General features: G+C 42.2%; 1 protein-coding gene across 4 annotated transcripts in view; it reads left to right on the forward strand.

Moving 5' to 3' along the window:
- Positions 1–21,851, forward strand: part of Cabcoco1 (ciliary associated calcium binding coiled-coil 1) — a 105,195-nt gene extending 83,344 nt beyond the window's left edge. For 3 of the 4 annotated variants that reach the window (XM_052744787.1, XM_052744788.1, XM_052744789.1), the window contains exons 6-8: positions 13,950–14,072; positions 14,484–14,624; positions 19,581–21,851. In XM_052744787.1, coding sequence (XP_052600747.1) covers positions 13,950–14,072; positions 14,484–14,624; positions 19,581–19,655 — 339 coding nt within the window. In that variant the 3' untranslated portion in view covers positions 19,656–21,851. Of the gene's footprint in view, positions 1–2,311; positions 2,991–13,949; positions 14,073–14,483; positions 14,625–19,580 lie in introns of those variants that run through there. The other variant, XM_052744790.1, reaches the window with a different exon arrangement.
- Positions 21,852–22,184: the final 333 nt, after the last annotated feature.

Below are 22,184 nucleotides of genomic sequence, written 5' to 3' on the forward strand. Positions count from 1 at the left end.
AACAACAACAACAACAACAAAAACCATAATTTACAATAAATTATCACGGCATTTGTTGGTGCAGTCAGCTTTTCTTTGTAATCTCACACCTAAACTCGCAAGATGGCACTTCAGAGAAGGTAATCCGTACAAGGTACCTCCGGAGGTGATTAAATCTGACAGATGCTGGGGGAATGGTGACGTTCCGTGGCGCACCAGCAGACACCTTAGAAAATTCTTGTTAAAATAATAAAGCATCTTACGTAGCGATGGAAAAACGGCTGTGCTAAAAGAATGGGCCGGTTTACACTGTTACACTTTCGTGTCTGAGACCAAAGGAAAATTATTCACCAATAAGCAACCGGATGAACCAATTATTGCAAAATAGACTGTCAGAACAGTGGTGATTTAGGAATGCGGAATATTATCTTCCCAGACGTCCGTATTTACACATCACCATCAAGCCCAATGAGAATAAAGACTTCCACTACACGCAGAAGCTAAAGAAATGGAGTGTATCTTTTCATAACATTTTGATAGTCTCCCTGCTCTCCCAAACACGTCTTAAACACCAGCTCCAACAAAGGTAAAGCCTTCCTCTCCTCCCCAGGCAGTGACGACGATCAGATGGTTAGTGTTTACAACAAGAGTCACAATCAGAGATATGTTAAGGCTTAATTGCAGACTGTATAATTAGATTAACCCAATTAATGAGATAGCTCGGTTTCACAATGCACCTTTATTATTTGAATGGTTTTTCGTCCCGGTTTCTTATTTCTAGCAGGGGAATCTTGAAACAGTTGCTTTGTCCTTGCTTGGTTTTAATTACTGCAGCAATGTTAGCTTTTTCCAGATTGATAGGGCGATGCGTGGCAGCATCATATTACAAGATACGCTGTTTTCTGGTGTTCTTACGTAAGTGTCTAATGCACAGAGTTCATTTATCAGTTCCAGCAGTTTCCTTGAATGGAGTAAATTAGCATGGACCAGTTTCCACTGCTGTGATAGCAACCCTCCATACCTCCATCGTGCTCACATAAGAGTGAAAACCAGAAAGACCCTTCAAGGGTCTTCCAGACCTGTAAGTCCCTCAGTGGGGAGCAGGCTCCATTATCCTGAAGTCTCAGGCTCCTGCCAGCCTATCTTCATGTTATATAACTCCATACAGCATAGACATCCTTTAGAAGAATCTAAACATGAGAAGAAGAATTTTTAAAAATGAGTTACCACACCACTGAATACTCCAATAAGGAGCAGTCTGAGTTCAGTATGTGAACACCTTACAGGAGGAGAATCTTAAAACTCTGGTCTTTTATGGCTATCAGGGAAGTCATGCAGTGGAGACTTATTGGCCACACACTATGTTCTTACCTTTAATTATTGCATACATACCATTACTGTCCCACTACCAGCCACCCACACATACACATGTGCACACATGTACACACAAACACATGCATACTTTAAAATATTTCTATACACCAGACATAGTACAGGTACTTTCCACACACTGACTTAAACCTCACTTAAAACCCATGTGCTGGATAGCCATTGCGTCTCCATCTTAGAGACTGCCCTGACCTTGGGACCAGGGATGAGCAGGCACTCCAGCTGCTGTTTGTCCCTTACTCATGGCAGTGACCCTGTGTCAACACAGCAGGTGACATTGTCTATAGTGTTGGATTGTTAAATACAGTCTGCGGAGCATTACTAACTGCTCTCCTCTCTTTCCTACTCAAAGAGAGGAATGATTTGAAAAGTGAAAATGGGAGTCGAAAACACACAGGACAGAATCAGTACCACAGTCCCCATGGGACAGCTGAGACACCCCAAAGGTCTCAGGAGGGTCATGTGGTACCATCCTGAACTCCTTCCATAAAAGTCATGAATCAGATCTGGAATTAGGGGCCAGGTGGACAAGGAAACCTAACCCACAACAGAACTAATATCTCATTCACCCAGCTTTGACTTGAAAATCATATCAGCCATGAAAAATTATTTCCCCACTGTCTTCCGTCCTGAGTCATCGGGCCATATTTAATTTTAATCATTAATATGTAAAAATAATAAAAGCCACAAAAAAAATAGTCCGTAGTCAATTTTCTGATAAAGTAAATTTACTCCCTCCCACCACAGTTTGTGATTTAAATGGCCTCCAGAAAGTTTTTTTTTTTGAAACTAAGTGTTAATTAAAAATATGGAAATGGATTTCAAGCATATCACAGGGCAGGGTGTGAGAGGTCGGCTCACACAACAATGCCCACCCCTAAAAACTTTTTTTTTTTTTTTTAACTGTCTGGGTTATTAGTTTTCCACGTTCTTCTTCCTAGAGAAGTCTGTGATCCTGGTGAAAACAGTAATTATACTGACAGCCAATGGAACGAATAGCTCGCTGAGCAAAGCATGGACTTCCGTCACCACTGACGCTGACACTCTTCTACTACAACACAAATGAGTCACGTTCTCACACTTCACTGTCACCCCGAGTGATGCTTTTTATAGAGCGCCATGTTTAAAAGAAAATTCAATCCCCCATACCTTAAGTGCAGGCCTTCATTTGGGGACAAGTTCTCTTTCTGAATTTAATTGATCGAGAACTTTCCTTCTCAGATCCCCAGTCCTTTTTTTTTTAATTCTTCTGAGCTTCCATTTTCTCACCCATAAACTACAGATAAATATTTCAGCCAATCAAGAACCGCTGTAGTGTTGGAATTACCCCCTCCCCCAGGATAAGGTAATACCGGGTTTCCTGTCAGCCACGGGTGGGGGTGGATTCAAGTTCTGAGTGGAATTCACCATTTTGTGTCACCTTGGCTCAGTCATTTAACATCTTTGGGTTTTAGATGTCATGATGTCAATAAACCTCTCTTCACAATGGAGCGTACGTCATTGTACAAGAAATGCTTGTAATGTGCTTTGTAAACCTGCCCCAGCCCATGTCTCCTAAACATAAACCTCCTCAGCATATCTTTTTCTGATTTGGGGCTGGCTCATCCACTGCACCCACTGCTCCACCACCCACCGCTCCACCACCCACCTTCCTCAGGGTCCTGTGAGCCGGGTGCAGCCCAAGATAAGAAATGGAAACACAATGCTAAATCTGTGAATCTTGGTCCTGGAGTACGGCATCTCCACTGCCATGAGGAAGGTCCATGGTGTCGCCCTTGAACTCTAGATGAAGGAGTGAGGGCTCTCCAGACTGTGAAAATACACTGTGTTTAGATTAACGTCCATCACGGCCTTGGGAGATGGCTAAGTAGTAAAGCCCTTGCCATGTAAATGTGAGGACCAGAATTCAGATGTTTAGCAGCCTGGTGGACATGGTGGCCCACCTCTAACTCCAGTGCCTGGAGGATGGAGCCAAGGGAATCCCTGAAACAGGCTAGCTATCTAGAATAACAGAATCTGTGAGCTCTGGGTTCAAGAGAGAGACCCTGCATCAGGTAGACTGTGATCAAAGAAGATGTCCAATGTCTCAGGCCTCTGCAGGCATGTTCACTAACATATACACACATGCATATTCACATACACACACCTGCCTGTCCACTCACGTGCAAACACATATGCTCATATCCTATACGCATAACACGGGCAACAAGCAAAAACATCACCATTAGTCAATTCATACGAAAGCTTAACTGTCAGTTAAAAACACTATGGAGGGCAGACAGATCAGTGCGAATCAGATTGTCTGTCTTGTGTCACTCAGTTGTGTACTATGCGGGTACTGCCTCCCTGTGATGCAGCCAGCTTCCAAATGGGACCATTTCTCATCACACCTTTATCAAACCAAACCGCAGGGAATGAATGGGTTCAGAAGACCAGAGGGAATGATGCTGGTGGGATGCAGGGGAAAGGCATCCCTCAGAGGGTGCAGTCTGGGAAGACGGAGGTGAAAAACACACATCTCTGCATTTTCTTTCTTTCCTTCCTTCCTTCCTTTCTTTAGTCTTTTGTTGGTAGTGGTGGTGATGGCTCGTGTGTGAGTGTGTGTGTTTGTGTGTGGACCCTCCCACCATGGGACACATGCAGAGGTCAGAGGACAGCTCTGCGGCAGTAGTTGTCTCTGTTTACACGGGTTCTGGGGACTGAAGTCGAGAGGCCAGGCTTTCATAATGGGCACCATGATCTGCTGAGCCATCTCACAGTCCTTCTGTCCTTCTTTAAACTTCCTTTATCCAATAAATATTTGTGGAGCACCCACCGTGTTTTAGGGACTTCGCACGTTGGAAAACAGTTAGAAAAAGTTAGTAATCCCTTACGGCTGGAGCCCCAAGGTCTGTGAAGGCAAGAACTTAGACTTCAAAGATGCAAATAAGCATGGTCCAGGAAAACAAGGAGTATGGCAGACATCACGGACATCCTGGAGGTGTCCCTCAAAGAGTTTAGTGGCTGATTTGCTGTCTAGCAAGGCAGAGGGAATAACCATTGTGCTTCGCAGCCAGTAATTGTGCATCTACCGACATCACTAAAATAGAGAGGATGGGAGGAGGAGGCTTGGGAAGACAAGAAAACAGAGAACGTAGCAAGCCCAGGCCTGTGTCAAGCTCCAGTAAGCAGCGAATGTAGAGTTGAGATACTCTACATCACTACAGAAAAACACTGGGTCTGGGCAACTTCTGACTTGTGTAAACAGAGCAAAGGCCACATGAAATTCAGTAACATGGCATGTAACTCCTGTAACTGGAACACAGACGACCTAACGAGACTCAGAAGGACTTCACAAAGAAACAGCTCAGACACAATGGGAGCAACAGACATTGAGGGAGGGAGCCCAGATTTCTAGAACATTCCAGCCTAGAATCAAGATATCACCTAAATATTTCACAGGTGCATTAAGACTAAACTGGCATAATTTACTAAAGGTCTTTTTTGAGAACTTTATGTATGAACAACATTGTCCACAAAGCCTTAGATGTAATTACTAAGATTTCTCATCTGATGGAAAACTCCAGAACCTTAGAGTTCCTTCAAGCCTGTTCTCTGCAATCTCTGATTTCCCCAGATGCTTGCCATGCAGACATACCCTCTATATAGAATAAAGAGCTGACCATGGAAGAGGGAGGGTCAGGGTTCCCCCTAAGCGAGTCTACCTTTACAGTAACAGGCTTCAAAAGGTGACCCACGTAGTGATACCTCCAACCCAGGAAGACCTTTTTCTGCCAGCCTGGGGACAAGCACCCAATACAATTAAAGAATCAGCTAGCCGGAAATTAAAAGAGGGAGTAGGAGAACCGAGGAGACCTAAGCAGAGAGGGAAATATTTATAGCTAAGACAACATGTTTCCTAATAATAATTTATGAGCCTATCGGAGAAGAGGGAAGCACGCAATCTACGCATTAAAAAAGAAATCCAAAATGTAAACATCATGCCCTCGGCAAACTTTCTTTAGTTAAAAATGAAGGAGGTTGACTAAAGCAAATGGCTGCATTTCCGTGGTCTCTTGTTTCCTTGATGCGAAGGGTTACCGGCTGATTTACAACTTCCCGTGTTGTTTTTCAAATCTATATTTGTCAGCGCATTTTTTAATGTCAGATTACTTAAAATAGATGCGTCGGGTCTTCGCAGTCAGGAACAATAACATCCATTGACTTCTCTAAAAGTTCTGTAGCACTTTGCAAAACATCCTAAGCGCCGAGCCTCCCCAACGTTGTATTTATAAATTAAATTCATTTCACTCCCAAACGTTATATTTCTAAATGATATTCATTTTGCTGTGGTTTCAAGAAGTTGTTTTTGTTTGGGTTTTTTTTTTTTTCTCCTCTTCCCAATTTTCCCGAGAACTCTAGGACTGGAGTTCAATCAAAACCCTTTGAAGTTTAGTGAACTCTGTCAACGCTTCATCCAAATAGACTCAGCCTCCTCTTGCTCAGGGATTTTAAACTGTCAAAATAACAGAGAGCACTCCGAACCCCCTCCCCACCCCCACAAAGACTAGAACCAAAAAAAATTTAGTATTTTCCATTGCAGTTTCTTTTCTAACCATTATAATTTATTGTCTGCAATAGTTTCTACAAATTACAGGTAGTTGGCTGTTCAAGAAAGGAGAGAATAGCCTAAAATTTGAAAACCATGAAATCGCTTCATCTGTATCTAAGCCCTCAGCAGGGCCAATGGAAATGCAAAAGAAAAGAGTGTAAAAATCTAGATTTTAAGTTTCTAACTGACAATTCAAAGCAGGCCTTCTACTAAGATAATCGCTTAGCTCATCTCTCTGAATCACCAACTGACAGCGCTGTTTAATTCCAAATCCTTCAAAAAGAGATTATCTGACATCCTTTTTTAATACTAAAATACTCAGAAATAATACAGCAGCCTAAATGAAAGCAAACAACAATGCATGGATGACTACAGTGTTTGTGAAATACTTCAGATTGTCTTCAGGTCCCTATCGTCGAGGGTAACATTGTCTGGTAAACAACCATACTGCAGGTGGCCTAAAAAAATATTCTGAAAAATCATTCGGTGTTTCCCAGCTATTTATAACCATGTTTTCAACTCTCCCCCTGAGGAAGTTGCCAGATAGTCAGTCTAAGAATCAAAAGTACAAAGCCAAATTTAGTACTTTCAAGATCACTGATACTTCATTTTCACAAGAAACAACATGCCCACCCTGTAAGGCCCTGATTCTTTACTTTTGATAAAAAAATGTGTTAAAGGGAACAAGTGAGATCTAGGCCACCACAGGCCACATTTGACACAGAAAAACAAAAGATAGACGGATAAATTAGGCAAGGAAAAGAGTAAAATCCCCTTTATCTACTAAGTGAATGATTTGCTTAAGTTCTAATAATGTGGCACAGTCATGAAATGCCTAATAACACCAAAGAGAATGTTCTTGGGTCAGGGGAACTCATCCAGTGAGGTGGCATTGGATGTGTTTGATATTTGGGAGACTGTCACTGAAGGAAGCACTGTGGTAGCGCATCCTGCCGAGCTCATCAGGTTGCCTGCGCAACATTAACAAATACAGATAGCGTGGACCCATGTCATCAAATATGGCTGCTGTAGTCTGTCTTCCAGTGACCCCATCAGCAAGATGATCCTTTGAATAATAACAGTAATTATAAATAATAATACGGTTTAATAATACCCCCCCCTTTGAAGAACGCCCAGCGTTTTTATCCGCATTATCTAATTTGTGCTTGAAACAATTCAATGTAGTAGCCAGGTAGCAATTATCATTACCCTTGCTTTATAGATAAATAAACTGAGGCCTAGGGATTTTCTTCACATCACACAATTAGGAACAGAGCCAAGCCCAGAGTCTATAATTCAGCTCTCTCCATCTTCCAGATTATTGTGTCCTCAAAAAGTATCTGGGCATCTGAAGAACAGTTCTGTCCCTTAGAAAATGTTTGTACTGGAGCCAGACCAAAACATCTTTTGCTTCTAAATTGCATTTAGAATAGAGAAGGTAGACCTTTTCTGATTCATTAGCAAGGGTCTGGCTATCTGCAGTCATGATGAGAGACACTCCCAGGTTCTATCAAATGATATCACTGGCCCCCGACAGAAGAACACTTGCAAATCTCAAGTCTCTAAAAGACTCTAGAATCAGTTTAATTATCCAACTTTTTACACACACACACACACACACACACACACACACACACACACACACACACATTTCAAACAAGAGCAAGTCAAGATACATTCATAAAAATGGGCCCAAAGTGTTAACTGGTGTACCCTAGCCAGATTGCAAATTGGTTTTCTGGGGCTTGCCAATTTAAATTCTTCCTGCAGCTTCAGCTGGAGTGGGGCGTCTTCATTTCCTGTCCTGACTTGTTGTGCTGTGTTACCGGTCCCTGTTTAGGTGATTAGTATGTGTGTGGATCTGCTGGTCCCGAAGCTCTCTTAAGTTATAAATGTTCAAACTACCAGTGTGCTGTGGGTAAAAATAGCACTCGTTATTAGATGTCAATTCATAGCCTGCAGGAGCCTGGCAACGTTTTGAACCTTTTCAAAATGTAAATACTGCACATTAAGCATAGGAGAGAAAAATTAATGTGCTGCTTCTGCAAAATCATTTCCAAGTCAAAAATCCAAAGGACGAGGAGGAAGAGGAGGAGGAGGAGGAAGATGGAGGAGGGGGAGGAGGAGGAGGAGGAGGAGGAAAAGAAGGGCACTTCTAACAGAACTGGAATCTGCAGCAATGGGTATAATAAGTTTGTAAGGGCCGGAACACAAAAAGAAAAGCACTGTAGAAGTAGATTAGTCTCTCTGATCATCTCCACTTTTGAATTTCCTCTTTTCAATTTAAGTTAATGGCTTCCTTGCGACCTTGCAGGTGCCATTCATATGCCACTACTTTAGATGCAGTGGATTGTGGGCAACAGGGCACTGTTTGTTGTTGTTGTTAAATTTTTTTTTTTCCAGAAGCACACAAGAGCTTCTTCATTAGACTTGCAAATGAGTCATGACTTTCCGGGGGGGGGGGGGGGTGGAGGGGGGGAGGGAGAGGACAGTTAAAACTTTACAAGAATTGTTTTGTGCCTTTTCCCTTCAGTTAATGGTGGGGAAAGTTGGCAATCAAGTTCGCTTTTTGAAACTTTGACATATTTTAGAAAGTTCTGATTTACATATGAAGTCATCCTCCAACAATTCCAAACAAATGTCTTTTCAAAGCAAGCCTACTTTCTGCCTTTGGCTCACAACAGAACTGAGCAGAGTTTTGTTTTGTTTTTTTTTTTTTTGCTTTTCGACCACTCAAAAGAGTGGAAAGTTGTAACCTCAGTAGATTCTTTAACGTTACAAATCATCTAATAACAGATTTTAATAACTGCAAATTTGCCACCTTAAGGATTTTCTAATGGTACAAACATAACCCACAAACCACTTGTGGGTTACCCATTCTCCAAAGATGACTAAAGAGAAGCGGTGGGTAGGAGATCAATGCTTTTGGAAAGGTTAGTTCAGAAAGTCTGGAAGACAGAGTGAAGTACCACAGCATGGACCACGTGACATCTTCACATGACTTCTCAGACACACTAAGATCTGGAGACGGAGTCTGATTTCCTATAAGCATGTTTTCAGAGCCAAACTGACCCTCCAGAAGAGGTCAAAATTCCTAGCATTTATTCCCATGGTAGATATCCAATTCATATTGGAAACACACATTTCAAAAGATTTCTAGTGATTTCATTTGGCTCGCAAGTAAAGGGCTTACATTAAAAAAAAAAAAAAAGACATAGTATTTGATGGTGGAGTTTTGTACTGATGAGTATTAAGTTATGCCAAAAGCCAGTCGTTTGCTAGTCCTTAAATACCGTAGCACAAGTCAAGTAAAGCATGGATTACAAACCACCTTAAATAACACAACTGCAATGCACACACAAAGAACAATGTAGCCAGCTTCAGGTAATTTCCATGTAACAGATAACATCTGGGGGAAATGCAGAAAGTAAGTTATGCAAAACTAATTTGCAAGTGACCACATCTGTGGACGTTATTTATTGCATGTTCACTTAACAGTCCATTATTCTGTTTAGAACTCTCTTCTCTTCTTTATTAGAGCTTTTAATGTACTCACCTTGGATCCAATGGCCTGCTCATAATCAGAAAAAAAAAAAGTATAAGTGGCATTCATGTGAAGCAGCAACGTGGCTGTTTTTATTATATCCGTTTGTGTGCAAGCATTCAGAAACAGCAAGAGAAACACACTGATTGCTGCACATCCAAAGTAATACTTAGGGGTATTTGAAAGTCAGGCAAAACCAGTTATTTGGCCAAATGGATGTGTGTATATATCAGAAAGCCCTACCTCACCTTTTAAGCTCAGCGTTAGGCCTGAGGCAAGTCACTCCAAGCATTTCCCTTTGGTTCTTGGTCTGAATGTCATGGGTGCTAGTCTTCTGCTGGCGGGGGGTGACTAAATTCAGACCAAATAGGTTGTTTAGGGTTTTTTTGTTTGTTATTTGTATATATATTTTTAATATGCTTCTTTATCATTTTCCTGCTTTTATTTTTCCAGATTTAAAAGGTAACATATTAGACTTTTGAGGGGTAAAAAAATATGAGACAATTGCCATCCTACAGGAATGTATAAAAATAGTTATAAAACTGGCTTTATTTAATTTGCTTCAACTATTCGTAGACTTGAGGAAATTATAATGTTCTCTCAGAAAATCTAACTCAATAAAGCTGACCATGTCTCTCTGTTTTAAATAGATTTTATTACAGAGCCAGTGATGTTGTAAAACATGAGGTTTTGTTAAAAAAAAAAATACAAAGGCCTAATTGTATTTTTTAAAGAAAGTATTGCATCAGACGGTTTCATTTAAGCGTGTTTGCTGGCTCCGCGTGCTCACCACAATTATTGATTCTAATTTCCCTCGGACTTGTTTTTTAAGGAAGGCGATCACTTTCCATGGAGGAGAACTCACTGTGCTACTTGGGAGCCTTTTGTTTATTTCGAACTCTGTATTTAAAACGGCACCTTCGTCTACTGCCTAACACAGCTAAATTTAATTCTTCGTGAAGGACAGAAACAGCTGTGGTTCGGTTCATTAACAGTATGCAGAGCATGCAAAGAAAAGAAACTCTCACCCCCACTCCTGTGCATGAATTGAATCAATTTAATAGTTATATGAACTACACACATTACAAAAAAAAAAAAAAATCAAGAGAAAGAAAACCTCAACTGTCAGCCATAATTTCAGCTTCTGGGAAGAAATGCAAACTTCAGCCTACCAAAGAAAGGAAGTAGGGAGCCAGAGAGATCCAAGTCTCCACATGTGTGTTAGGGCACATGTGTGCATGCGTGTGCATATACATGCACATTAATACATTCATTCACATACATATACATAGACACACATACGAGATACATTCACATACACATCTACATTCATAAAAACATGCACATCATATATACATACACATAGATGCACAGATATACATACATATGTACACACATACATACACTCATGTGCATGTATACACATACACATAGACACACATACAGTTACACATTTACAGAGACACATATGTGCACGAATACATACATACATACACTCATACACATAGACACACTCTCACATGCATACACACATACAGAGAGAAAAAGAAAGCAAAAAAAAAAGAAGACAAAAGGGAGGGAAGGGGACCGATGGCTAAGTGGTTAAGACTCTAGAGGACTTGAGTTCAGTTCCAAGCACCCATGTTAGGCACCTCAAAATTCCCTGTAACTACAGCTCTATGGGGATCTGACGCACTCTTCTGGCATCCCAGACACCCCAATACATACATACATACATACATACATACATACATACATACATACATACATACATATCCTTTAAAAGGAAATCAGTCAATCAATCCAGACCCCAGAGGTATATGGGGCGGGGAGAAAACGTAAGACTTGAATACGAACATCGGTTTGCATTTAAGTGTCGAATCTGCTGAGGACTAGGGCACCGGAGGGCCAATCCGATCGTGGGCTCCGCTTCACCAAGTGGAGAGGCTCTCTGAAAAGAATGTCAGGCCGTGAAGATGAACAGGCCGAGAGCCTCAGCCCGTGTGCCCAGAGCAGTGTGGGTGACAGTGGACGACACAACATTCTACCCGATTGAAAAGAAAAGTGTGTGTGTGTCCCCCAGCCCCCGCCCTTCAGCACATGCTTGATGCCCGCAGCCAATCCAGTCAGCTGGCACTCTTTCTTCTCTTCACAGTCTCCCTCGTCACCGTCGCTCCCAAACACACACTTCCTACGCGCAAACAGCCCCATTCCCCCACGGCTCTGATTCCCACGGGCAGCTTCTTCGTTTAACCTGTAAGGTTCGGAGGACCCTGAGGCCTGGTTAGCCCCTTTCTTGCCCCGGGGAAAATGAAGAGCAATATGGGAGTTTGTAAGCCCGGCGTGGGTGTGGGGTGGCACATAACCGCGAGAAGATGGGGTTCCTTTATAACTCTCTCTGCCCTCACTCGCCAAAAGGCAACAGCTTATGAATGTGACGGGAAGATGTCTCCTCAATATTCTGATGAACACTGAATCTACTCAAGATAAACAGCAGGAATGATGTCATCAAACAGAATAAAAATCAAAGCTCAGCAATATCAATAACTTCCCAGGATGGCCACTTGATGACATATTACAGTTTACTGAAAATAGCAAAAGTGAAGACCTCACTGCCCCAGGCTTTAATGCCATGGATGTCACTACGTAATTATTTGATCCCAGACCAATCATTTCACCACTCCATTGCCAGACATTCTTGCTACCGTATATCTACAACTAAACAGCAACTACCTATATGGTCAACAACAACAAAAAAAATTAATAATATAAATTCAGCTCAAATGCATACACATTGGTAAAACCAGGGAACAAATCTACCTCCAGCACTATCCAAAGCCTATAAATGAAAACCATTAATATTTAAAGGATGGGATGTGCCAGGCGGCGGTGGCGCATGCCTTTAATCCCAGCACTCAGGAGGCAGAGCCAGGCGGATCTCTGTGAGTTCAAGGTCAACCTGGTCTACAGAACGAGATCCAGGACAGGCACCAAAACTACACAGAGAAACCCTGTCTTGGAAAAACCAAAACCAAAATAAAATAAAAGATGGGATGTAACACGGAGAACTTAGAAATGACTGTATGATTCTTTCGTGATTTTTTTTCCCCCACAGGCATCCTAAGATGGTAATAGGGGTGGGGTATGCTTTTCCAAAGTTCTGTCTTCCAATTTGTATGCTCAGGTCCAACTCTGTCAGTACACCAGTGAGTGACTTCATCTCAGAGCTCCGCTAACAAGCCCATGAGAGTTTACTATGTAAATTGGAACACGTTATTGATTTATAGTGGGGTATGTAAAAGACATAAAAACCAGAACACTCAAGTAGGCATGTCTTTACAGATCAACTGAGATGGGAAATTAAATTATAGTCAAAAACATTGCTTGTTAAACATGGAATTAGAACAAGAGGAACTAATTAAGTGATTCAGAGGTTTAATGCTGTTAGTGCTTGCTCTCTTCTCCTCTTTCAATCTACCTGGTGGTGGCGGGATGGACCCTGCCAACATTGGCACCCATGGCTCTCCTTGTGCTTCGCTGCCGTCATTGGTGACAGTCTCCCTCCACTGCACTTACACCCTCTTGGCAAAGACATGTCGACTGCTCACAGTGAAGTCCTGCTCGGCTGTGAGTTTTCAGTGAGTCCCTCTGATGATTCACACTGCTCTGGTTTTATACACACATTATACTTCAAAGATTCTATTGTGTTCCACTGCCATGTTCTTTGTATGTGTGTGTGTATGCCTGAGTGTGTGGTGTGTGTACACACACGTGTAGCCACCTGCATGTGGAAGCCACAGGTCACCTTTGCGTGTTGCACTGTCCACTTTTTTTTTTGGAGGGGGGAGACAAAGGAGCCTCCCAATGATCCTCAGGGACCCACCCCCACCTCCCACCCCCGTCTCTTATGAAGCACTGAGATTACAAATGCATGCCGCCATGCTTGGCTTTTTTTTTTTTTAATGTGGGTCCTGGGGATTAAACTCAGGTCCTTGGCAAGACCAACCCCACTACTGGGTTGTTGATAGCTGCTCTACTGCACCACAAGAACCCTGGGATCCTGCTAAGTCATGTCAGTCAGCACCAGACTGTTATCGGGTATAGAATGCACCGTACCCTCTGCCAGAAATGGAGAAGACAGATGCACCAGGGGTCTGAAGCTTGGCTCTCTCCCTACAACAAGCTGATACACAGGGGCATGGGGCATGGGGCAGGGAACAATGCAAGTGAATGAACCTTCAACCACAGAGTACAGAAACAGTAAGATGAAAGTGTTAACTACGAGCGAGAGATGGTACTTGGAAAGCACCGGGCAACGAAGCGGGCAGTGGTATCAGAGAGTTGAAGCAGATGGTACTTGAAGAAGACACCTGATGTGGAAATGCCCCAGTCCTGTGAGGGAACCGGCTGAGACAGTACCACTCAACCAAAGCTCTTCTTTTCCAGCAAACCATAGAAGCTGTCAAGCCTGCAGACTACCCTTTCCCAGCCCCGCTGGAGGAAGGAATCTCTTTGGACATCTATTCGGCCTTCATAGATCGATCGCCAACACCAGAGACTGAACAGAAGGTAGGCTTGAGTTTGCCTTTCCTCCCCCTGCTAAGCATTACACCGGCCCAAGGTGGAAAGAACCTCACGTTCTCCCATTGTCTTTGCCGCTGACTTTTTTCCTGGCCAGTAAAAATATTCTCTTCAGAGTTGATTCACACATAGGCCAGCTGATGGTGGCCAGGAGTTTTTAACTCCTCTCCCCCATCCCCTGTCCTACCCAGGCTCTACCTTCACAGTCCCCAAAGTCTCTTGTAATCCCCGAGATATGTGGTAACATAAAATCCAAGTCCCCTTCCAGTTCACCACCGCTCCTGGTAGGGCCATACAGAGCAGAAGTGTGAGGTTGCCTAGAAATCGCTGAGCACTCCAGTGCTCACTTGAATGTTGTTTTCTTTCAATATCTACATGTGTTTATTTCCCATGTCTTAGGTGCCGGATCATGAGCAGAGCCCTCAGGAGCCCCAGCCAGAGACCGAAATGGCAGAGGTGGATCCTTTAGTTGGCTTCACCATTGATGACGTAAAATCAACATTGGCTCGTGTGACGGATGAGGTTTTGTTGAACATTCAGGTACTGAGCGCAGGCAACGAACTCCCCTTTATGCTTGGTGCATTAGCCAGCGCCAGCCTCGACATCTGTAAACACTGTCTGCTCTGGCCAAGCAAGAGCAAGGTTTACGGTTTGCACACTTTATCTTACAAGGCTACATAATCCTCAGCTGAGTCTTCTGAATTCAGTAAGATCACAAACCAGATTTGCCAGCAGCGCCTCGTGTGCTGTGTGTTATCAGCTTGCAAAATCTTTCAACACTGAAACCCCAGAAAAGCAGCATGGGGAAGACTTTGAGCCACATTACACTGTAAACAGGCCTTATGCAAGAGTAAATGACACAGGCTTCTGAAGACCGAACACTGCCGATCGCTGCCGATCGCTGCCGATTGACCATCATGTTTAGCTAAGTCACCTCACCCAGTTTCAGGCATGAAATTCTTCTCAAGCACTTCCTCATCTTCACAAATCACTAATTGCTACGCCATTTGCACCAACAGTGCCCAAAGAGTGGGTAGCAGGCACCACCTCTGGGCAGCTGCCCGTCATGTCTCAAAGGGTTACTTGTGTTTACTACTTCTTCCCCATTCTGTCCAAGAAACAACTACTACTACCTCCACGTAAAGACTTAGAGGAATCCACATGATTTTCTAAGCCAAATGCTTACATAAAGTGAATTGCATGTTTTGAGAAATGACCATAAATCACCACAACACTTACGCATCTAAGGGGAAGCTTTCGTTGTTATCTGAACTTGGGACCATGTATAAAAAGCGCACTGTTGTTTTGAGAAATGACCATAAATCACCACAACACTTACGCATCTAAGGGGAAGCTTTCGTTGTTATCTGAACTTGGGACCATGTATAAAAAGCGCACTGTATTAATAACTAATTTGGGAAGAGTATAAACTTAGGTTGTCCTAAGCATACCTTGCTGCCCGTTTAATCATCAAATGTTATTGCAATATTTACACAAACATTTAATGATCCGGTGCCAACAGAGTCAGGCAAAGTCCCCCAGCTTAATAAGGGGTGTTTAGTGTTTACCAGAAATAGTGGAAGAACACGTTTTACACAAAGGACTATTGTTAACAGCCCTGTGAATGTAATAACTGGTTACTGTGTAGAAGGGCAGAGTGTAGTGAATTAAGCTGAGTTCAGAACATACCTCCTTTTTAGATTTGATAACATTTCCTCTAAATATAGTTTATGTATAATCATTGCCCAGGGCTCCTTTGCAATCCCACAGCTCTGAAATTATTGCCGAGGAACTACTAGCCAAGCAAGAGAATTGTTCGCGGGACCCACAATTGAAAACATCTTTACCAAGGCCGTGTTCCATGAAGGGAACTGCATGTTTCTAACTATTCACTGATGATTTTCTTTTAGAGGACCAGAGTCTGCAACATTGGCACCTCTCTTCTTTGACAGAAAGAATAGGGTTGATATATGGGCTTGTTGTCTTCCCATTAACATGAAGCCATCTGGAAGTTCAGTAGCTTGTATACCTAAGTGCAATTATGCACAGAGAGAACATGGACCAGAGTGGAGATACCTAGACTTTGTAGGTACTGTAATTGTCTCTGTACTGGATGGATCTAATCAGCTTGAGCAAAATTACTGCTGACTTTTCAACGAAATGGCAAGATGATGTAGCTTTCTGCAGTGTCTGAAGATAGCCAACCACCCTGTGTATTTTCTCTCTGTAATCCTACTAACCTCCATGCAAGTGAAGAGGGCTTTTCTGGTGACAAGCAGGACCCAGACAGATTACTGTTTGTCTACGGTTCCCAGGCTCAGCAGGCTCAGCAGGGGCTGTGAGCCTGGTCCCACTTGCAACTCCAGCACCAGCCAAGGAAGCCACACATCTAACAAGAGGCCCAGGCTCCTTTGACTGTTCATACACCTGTGGCTTCCTACTTTCCGGTGTCTACCTTCCTCTTGGACAAATTCCAAGCTGGGCCACTGCCCTGAGCCTTGCTTCAGTTTTTCCCTTGGTGTCAGACAGGCTAAGTTACTTTCCACTTCTAAACGATCCTAGTTCTAAAAACTGCCACACCCCTTTTCAAAACCGTGTGCACTTGACACTGGATACCCGTACCTGCCGTATGCACTTAACGCATTTTGCTGTCAGTGTTTGTGAGTGCTCCTTAGTTTGTTTGGTTTTTCCTCTTTTTAAAAGTCGCACTGTCACTGGAGTTTTTGCAAAAAGCAAAAAACAAAAAACAAAACAAAAAAAACTGTCAATAGAGAGTTCATATTTCAGCACATTGTCTAGGAGTTTTTTCTCTATTGTAATTCCAAGCCAATATCAACTTCTCTAATACAGAACCTCCTGAAATGGAGTGTAAACCCTTAATATTTTATGTCCATCTACTTATTTTTCCATGATTCACTTTGTAGTTGAGAGATTTATTAAGAATGAAGTTACCTTGGCCCTCAGACGTCAATTCAAATCACAGGAAATAGACCAAACATTTTAAGCCAATATAGTTTAGGTATTTTCATTTTAAAGATACATTCAGAATGAAGTTAGTTCTGCTGTGAGTTGCATAATAAAAATAACACCCAAAGGAACAAACTTTAATGTATTTAAAGAATGATATTCTAGAGAAATTGGAATGATAATGCCGGACTCTTGCGTTAATTGTTGGCTGTTGGCCTTGACACAGCAAAGGAATAAAATAATGTCAGAAAAAGTGAACAGAATTTGCCATCCTGCCATTTTCGATGTCTCAGGTCAACTTCGAATTGTCCGGGTTAGAAAAGTCATCCGAGGTAGCAGTTGGTGACAGCTACTGAACACAGTGCAGGGACTTTAGAATAGTTCCTAAAAGAGATAAGAATCAGACCCAGCCCAAGCTGAAGGTAATGTGTCTTCTCAGCAGCATTCTGAGGTGTAACAAGGATGACAGCAAACCAGCAGGTCCAGTGAGTAGACACAGGGTCCTTTCGCTCAGTCTCCGCTGGTTGTACCTAAACTAACGTGCCAATCACCGAGGTCCGGTGGTCAGGAAGTTTCCTCTCCTGTCAGGACTGTGCTCTTGCTACTTTCATGAACCTCCTCTCCAAAGCCCACATGCAGTGTAGTAAAGTCTGTCTCTGGGAGACACAAGGAGAACCCCCAGATTCTTGTGAAAACCCTAGTGAGGCTCCAGAGAGGAAACGGTAGACGACACAGTCCGGCCATTCTTTTCTGGAAAACGTGAGGTGACAGGTGGACACAGAAGAGCATTGGTGAATGGAGAAACCCAGCGTCTGCCTAGAGCAAGTCCTCTCAAGCCTGTGTCAAAATGATGTTCTCAGACCATTTCAACACCTAGCTGGTGCAATCTATCATAAATGGATGTTAACTCATAAGGTGTAACAATTTGTTTTTAATATTTCATGATAATATATTAGTGAACTATGCCATTAGTAAAGTATATTGTGAAATCAGGAGTTGGGATTATGAATGCAAAGCTGAAGTGCCATGTTAACTAACCCCTATTCCCTACTTCATTTTCCAGATAAAGACTAGGCAAAGTGATTAAGTGACTTGTCTAAAGTGGCCTAGCCTAACTAGACCATAGATTAGTTGGTAGTACATAAACCATGTTCCTTCTAGTTCTGCTAAAAAGTACTGCATGGGGGTATCAGTGAAAAGGGTAACCAGAGGACCATTTCATCCCTTCGCTTGCCTCATCCACTCACCAATAACAAAGAGAAAAAAATGAAGACACCAGAAGTCAAAAGTTGATCTCAGGGGAAAAAAAAAACAAAAACAAAACTTAAAAGCCCTGCACCATTTCTTACTCATACAAATCGTGAATCTAGAATTGTTGACGCCAATGTGACCTGTCAGAAATATCAACTCTTTCTATGATGGTAAAAACCAAATCTCATTAAAATGGTAATCAGAGGAAAAGGGGAAACATTTCAAAATCACCCATTATATTTACCTTCTTAAAAAATTACATAAATACATAAAAATATTTTTAATCATATCTGGTCACAAAACAGTGATGGTTTTTATTTTTTTTCTATTTAAATGAAATAATAAAAGTTCCTCAGAAATACAGTTACCACGAAGATTTCAAATTATGTTAACTATTAAATACTCTACACTTTGACTCATGAACACACAGGAGTAAAAGGTACTCTCTATACATGTGTAGATGTCCTCCGGCCACACAAACAAAAACAACAAGCATCCCAACTGCCCTTGTCTCTGTATGCAACTGTGTTATCTATCCTGGTGGAAGAAAGGCATTTCCTACGTTCCCACAGTGTTGAGATTTGCACACACAATGAGGTGCATTTCTGGAATGGCACAGGTAGCAATGTTAGTGTTCAGACTGTCAGTATCAGAGGCTTAATGCCATCACAGCTGCCATGCTCGCTAAAGCCTGTCACCAATTGCTTATGAGTTCCCTCTCTTTCTTCTGTGTGTACCAAAAATATATTACAAAGTGGCATGCGAGCAAGAATTGTAATGTATGATGAATATTCTTAATTATGAGAGCTGTCCTAATTATGAGATTATTTGTGTTATTATTTCACACACGGAAGCTTCCAGGAATCCCATTTAGAATGCATTAGAGGAAAGCCCAAAAGGAAGGGTGGAGGGGCCCACGGAACTGCACCAACAGAGCCCGAAGTAGTCATTCCGATTCAGCCCTTATTGGCAAATCTGTCTGGAGACGCAGGTCAGTTATCCTATGTTCCAACACGAGGCTGTGTGAAAAATGGCTGTCCAAACACCACTTCCTGTCCGTGGTAGGCATGCTATACATTGGGAATGTGCAGAGAAATACGATAAAGTGTTATCGCATCACCACAGGCTGGAACACAGCTCTGTCTGCAAAACAGGAAGGTGTGTGAAGGATAATGTCTGTCTTTCGGCACTATAGTATGTTAAAACCACAAAGACAACGTGCAGTCAAAGATAGCTCCATCATAACCACTTTTTTTTTTTTTATGATTGTCTCCACAGAAGGAGATAAACGAAAAACTGCAAGTACAGGAAGAGGCCTTCAGTGCACGAATAGAGAAATTGAAAAAGGCCTGAGGACTCCTCCGTACGAGTGAAGGGATGCCGAACTTCAGAGAAACAGACAAACCCGGCCGGAATAATAAGACTCTCTGGAGTGTTGTGGTGCCTCCATGCATCTGTGAAAGGAAAGCCCTCTTTCCTTTATCCTGACCGATGAGCCACGCCTTGTCCTGCCTCCCCTGTCCCACACCCACCTCTGAGTTCGCCGTGCCAAGGGCAACAACAGCACTTGTGTGCAAGAGTTTGGAGCGTTCCGTATGAAAATACAAGGACCGTTAGGATGGCTCCATGTCATTTTGACTAATAAATACTACTCCTCGTCGTCGGGAATGAAACCAGCCTTTTGAAATAATCAACAAAAAAAATTGTAGAAAAATAGTTAAGTTTTATCCCTGGGAGCTGGATGGGCTGTCACACTGGCGTAGCACTGTGAGGAGACGCCATACCTTACTACAAGGGCAAACTTGCCAACCCAACAGCCACCCTGGCATGAACGACAGGGTTGTTGTTTTTGTGTTGTTTGTTGTTGTTGTTGTTGTTTCCTTATTTAACTCATTTTGGTTTTCTTATTTAAACCTTTCCATGTGAAACCAATTTTCTGAAATTATATAATGCAGTCTGAAGCATTTTAATTTATTCTGCACTGTATTTGCTGTTTCTAATCTTGTTACCCTCCCAGGAGAACTCATGACCTATATAAAAAGAAGCAATGTATAAATGATTATTAAAGGCCAACCTATATATAGATTGTAAAAATCTTAAATACAAATCAAACTCAGAGTTCCTAAAATTAACCATTATACTGCATAGGAATGATGGGGGGGGGGGAAGGTGTGTGGAGAGACTCACGGGGAAAAAAAAACCCTCAAGCCTTTAAATACCCTCATGAAAATACAATTTGAAGATGAAAATAGGTACGTGACAACGGTTTGTCCCTAGTTAGAAAGATTAATTAATGGGCACCTAGGCCCTTTCCTATGTTCCTTGACTTAGGAATATTCTAGAATGTGGACATAACATTGCTGAAGGGAGAGGAATCTCTCATGAACTTTTGATTCTGGGTGGCACTTGGTTGGATATGGGTGATGGCCTTACTCTTTCAGTCAGGATCCAAGGAACCATCCAGAATGTGTTCTTCTGGGACAGAGGTGAAGCATGGCTACATCTCCCAACTCCAGAGGAATTCTTAAGATTAAGGCATGCTTGCTTCTCATGCAAGAGATATGGGGCTGCCTCCCCTTCCCCAGATCCTCTTCCTGCAGGAAGTGTGAAAGGCTGTAGGAGACCACCAGGAAGGCTCTTGGTCTGCATTTCCTTAGCTGTCTTTTGGGAGACAGCAGTGGCTCTGAAGAAACCAAGGACAGGTAATAAAGAAGCTTCTAGAAATGATCAAGCAAAGTTTAGTCCGAATGACCCATCAATGACATATAGTGGACCTAAAAAAAAGTGTCCTTGAGGGAGATAATAGAAAGATAGATGGTTAGATAGATAGATAGATAGATAGATAGATAGATAGATAGATAGATAGATAGATAGATAGATAATAGATAGATAGATAGATAATAGATAGATAGAAAGATGGATGGATGGATAGATGGATGGATGGATGGACGGAAGGACAGATAGATGGACGATAGACACATCATGTAATCTTCTTTGTAACCATGAGAAACTGGTAGGTACTATGAGCCTTATTTAATAGTGTTGGATGGAGCCTAATTCATGAAGATAATTTAAAGCAAATTACAATTCAGAATTAATGGATCAGGGACTAGAGAGTTGGCTCAGAAGTTAAGAGAACATGCTGCTCCTGGAGGAGACCCAGATTTGGTTCTCAGCACCCATATGATGGCTCATAACTTCCCATAATTCCATTTCCAGGGGACCCAGCACACTCTCCTGGTCTCTATAGGCACTAGTCAGGCAGGCAGTTCAAATACATAGATGCAGGCAAAACACTCACAGACAAAAATAAAAATCAAACAAATATTTAAAAAAGGATTAGTGGACCACAGCTTTAAATCCAGTTGTACATAATTTGTAGAGGATAAAGGTGGAATGTAGAGAAATTTTACAGTAATTTTCCCATCATTGCACATCTGGTAATTGGTAGAATTGGGTTTTGAACCTGGAGTCAAATAATCAAAGCTGATATACTCAATCTTTGTCTTCATCCATCTCATAGTGAAGATGAACTAAAGTAAAAACTGATGTTTTTTGTCTGTGTGTGATCATGGAATACCTACTTACATGACCAGCACATCCAGCATTTAGGAAATTCAAAAGAGGATCATAGGACCAGATGTCTAACTCAGATCCATCTACCCAGTCCTCAGTGGTATATTCAGCTGAGCATGGCCTATGTGACTGGACATTGGCTGGTTATCCAAAGACAAAATTTGCCTCTATCTTAACTATCTGTCACAGTGGACACTATGGCAAAAATAAGTTTCAAGGAGTTAGGGGCAAACTTAGCAAAGCATCCTGGTGTAGCCTGAGAGGTCAGGGAGGGGTTATCCATGCAAGAGTACCATACAGGCACTT

Source organism: Peromyscus californicus, unplaced genomic scaffold (assembly GCF_007827085.1).
Source record: "Peromyscus californicus insignis strain IS unplaced genomic scaffold, ASM782708v3 Scaffold_19__1_contigs__length_69161282, whole genome shotgun sequence".
Classification (NCBI taxonomy): Eukaryota; Metazoa; Chordata; class Mammalia; order Rodentia; family Cricetidae; genus Peromyscus; species Peromyscus californicus.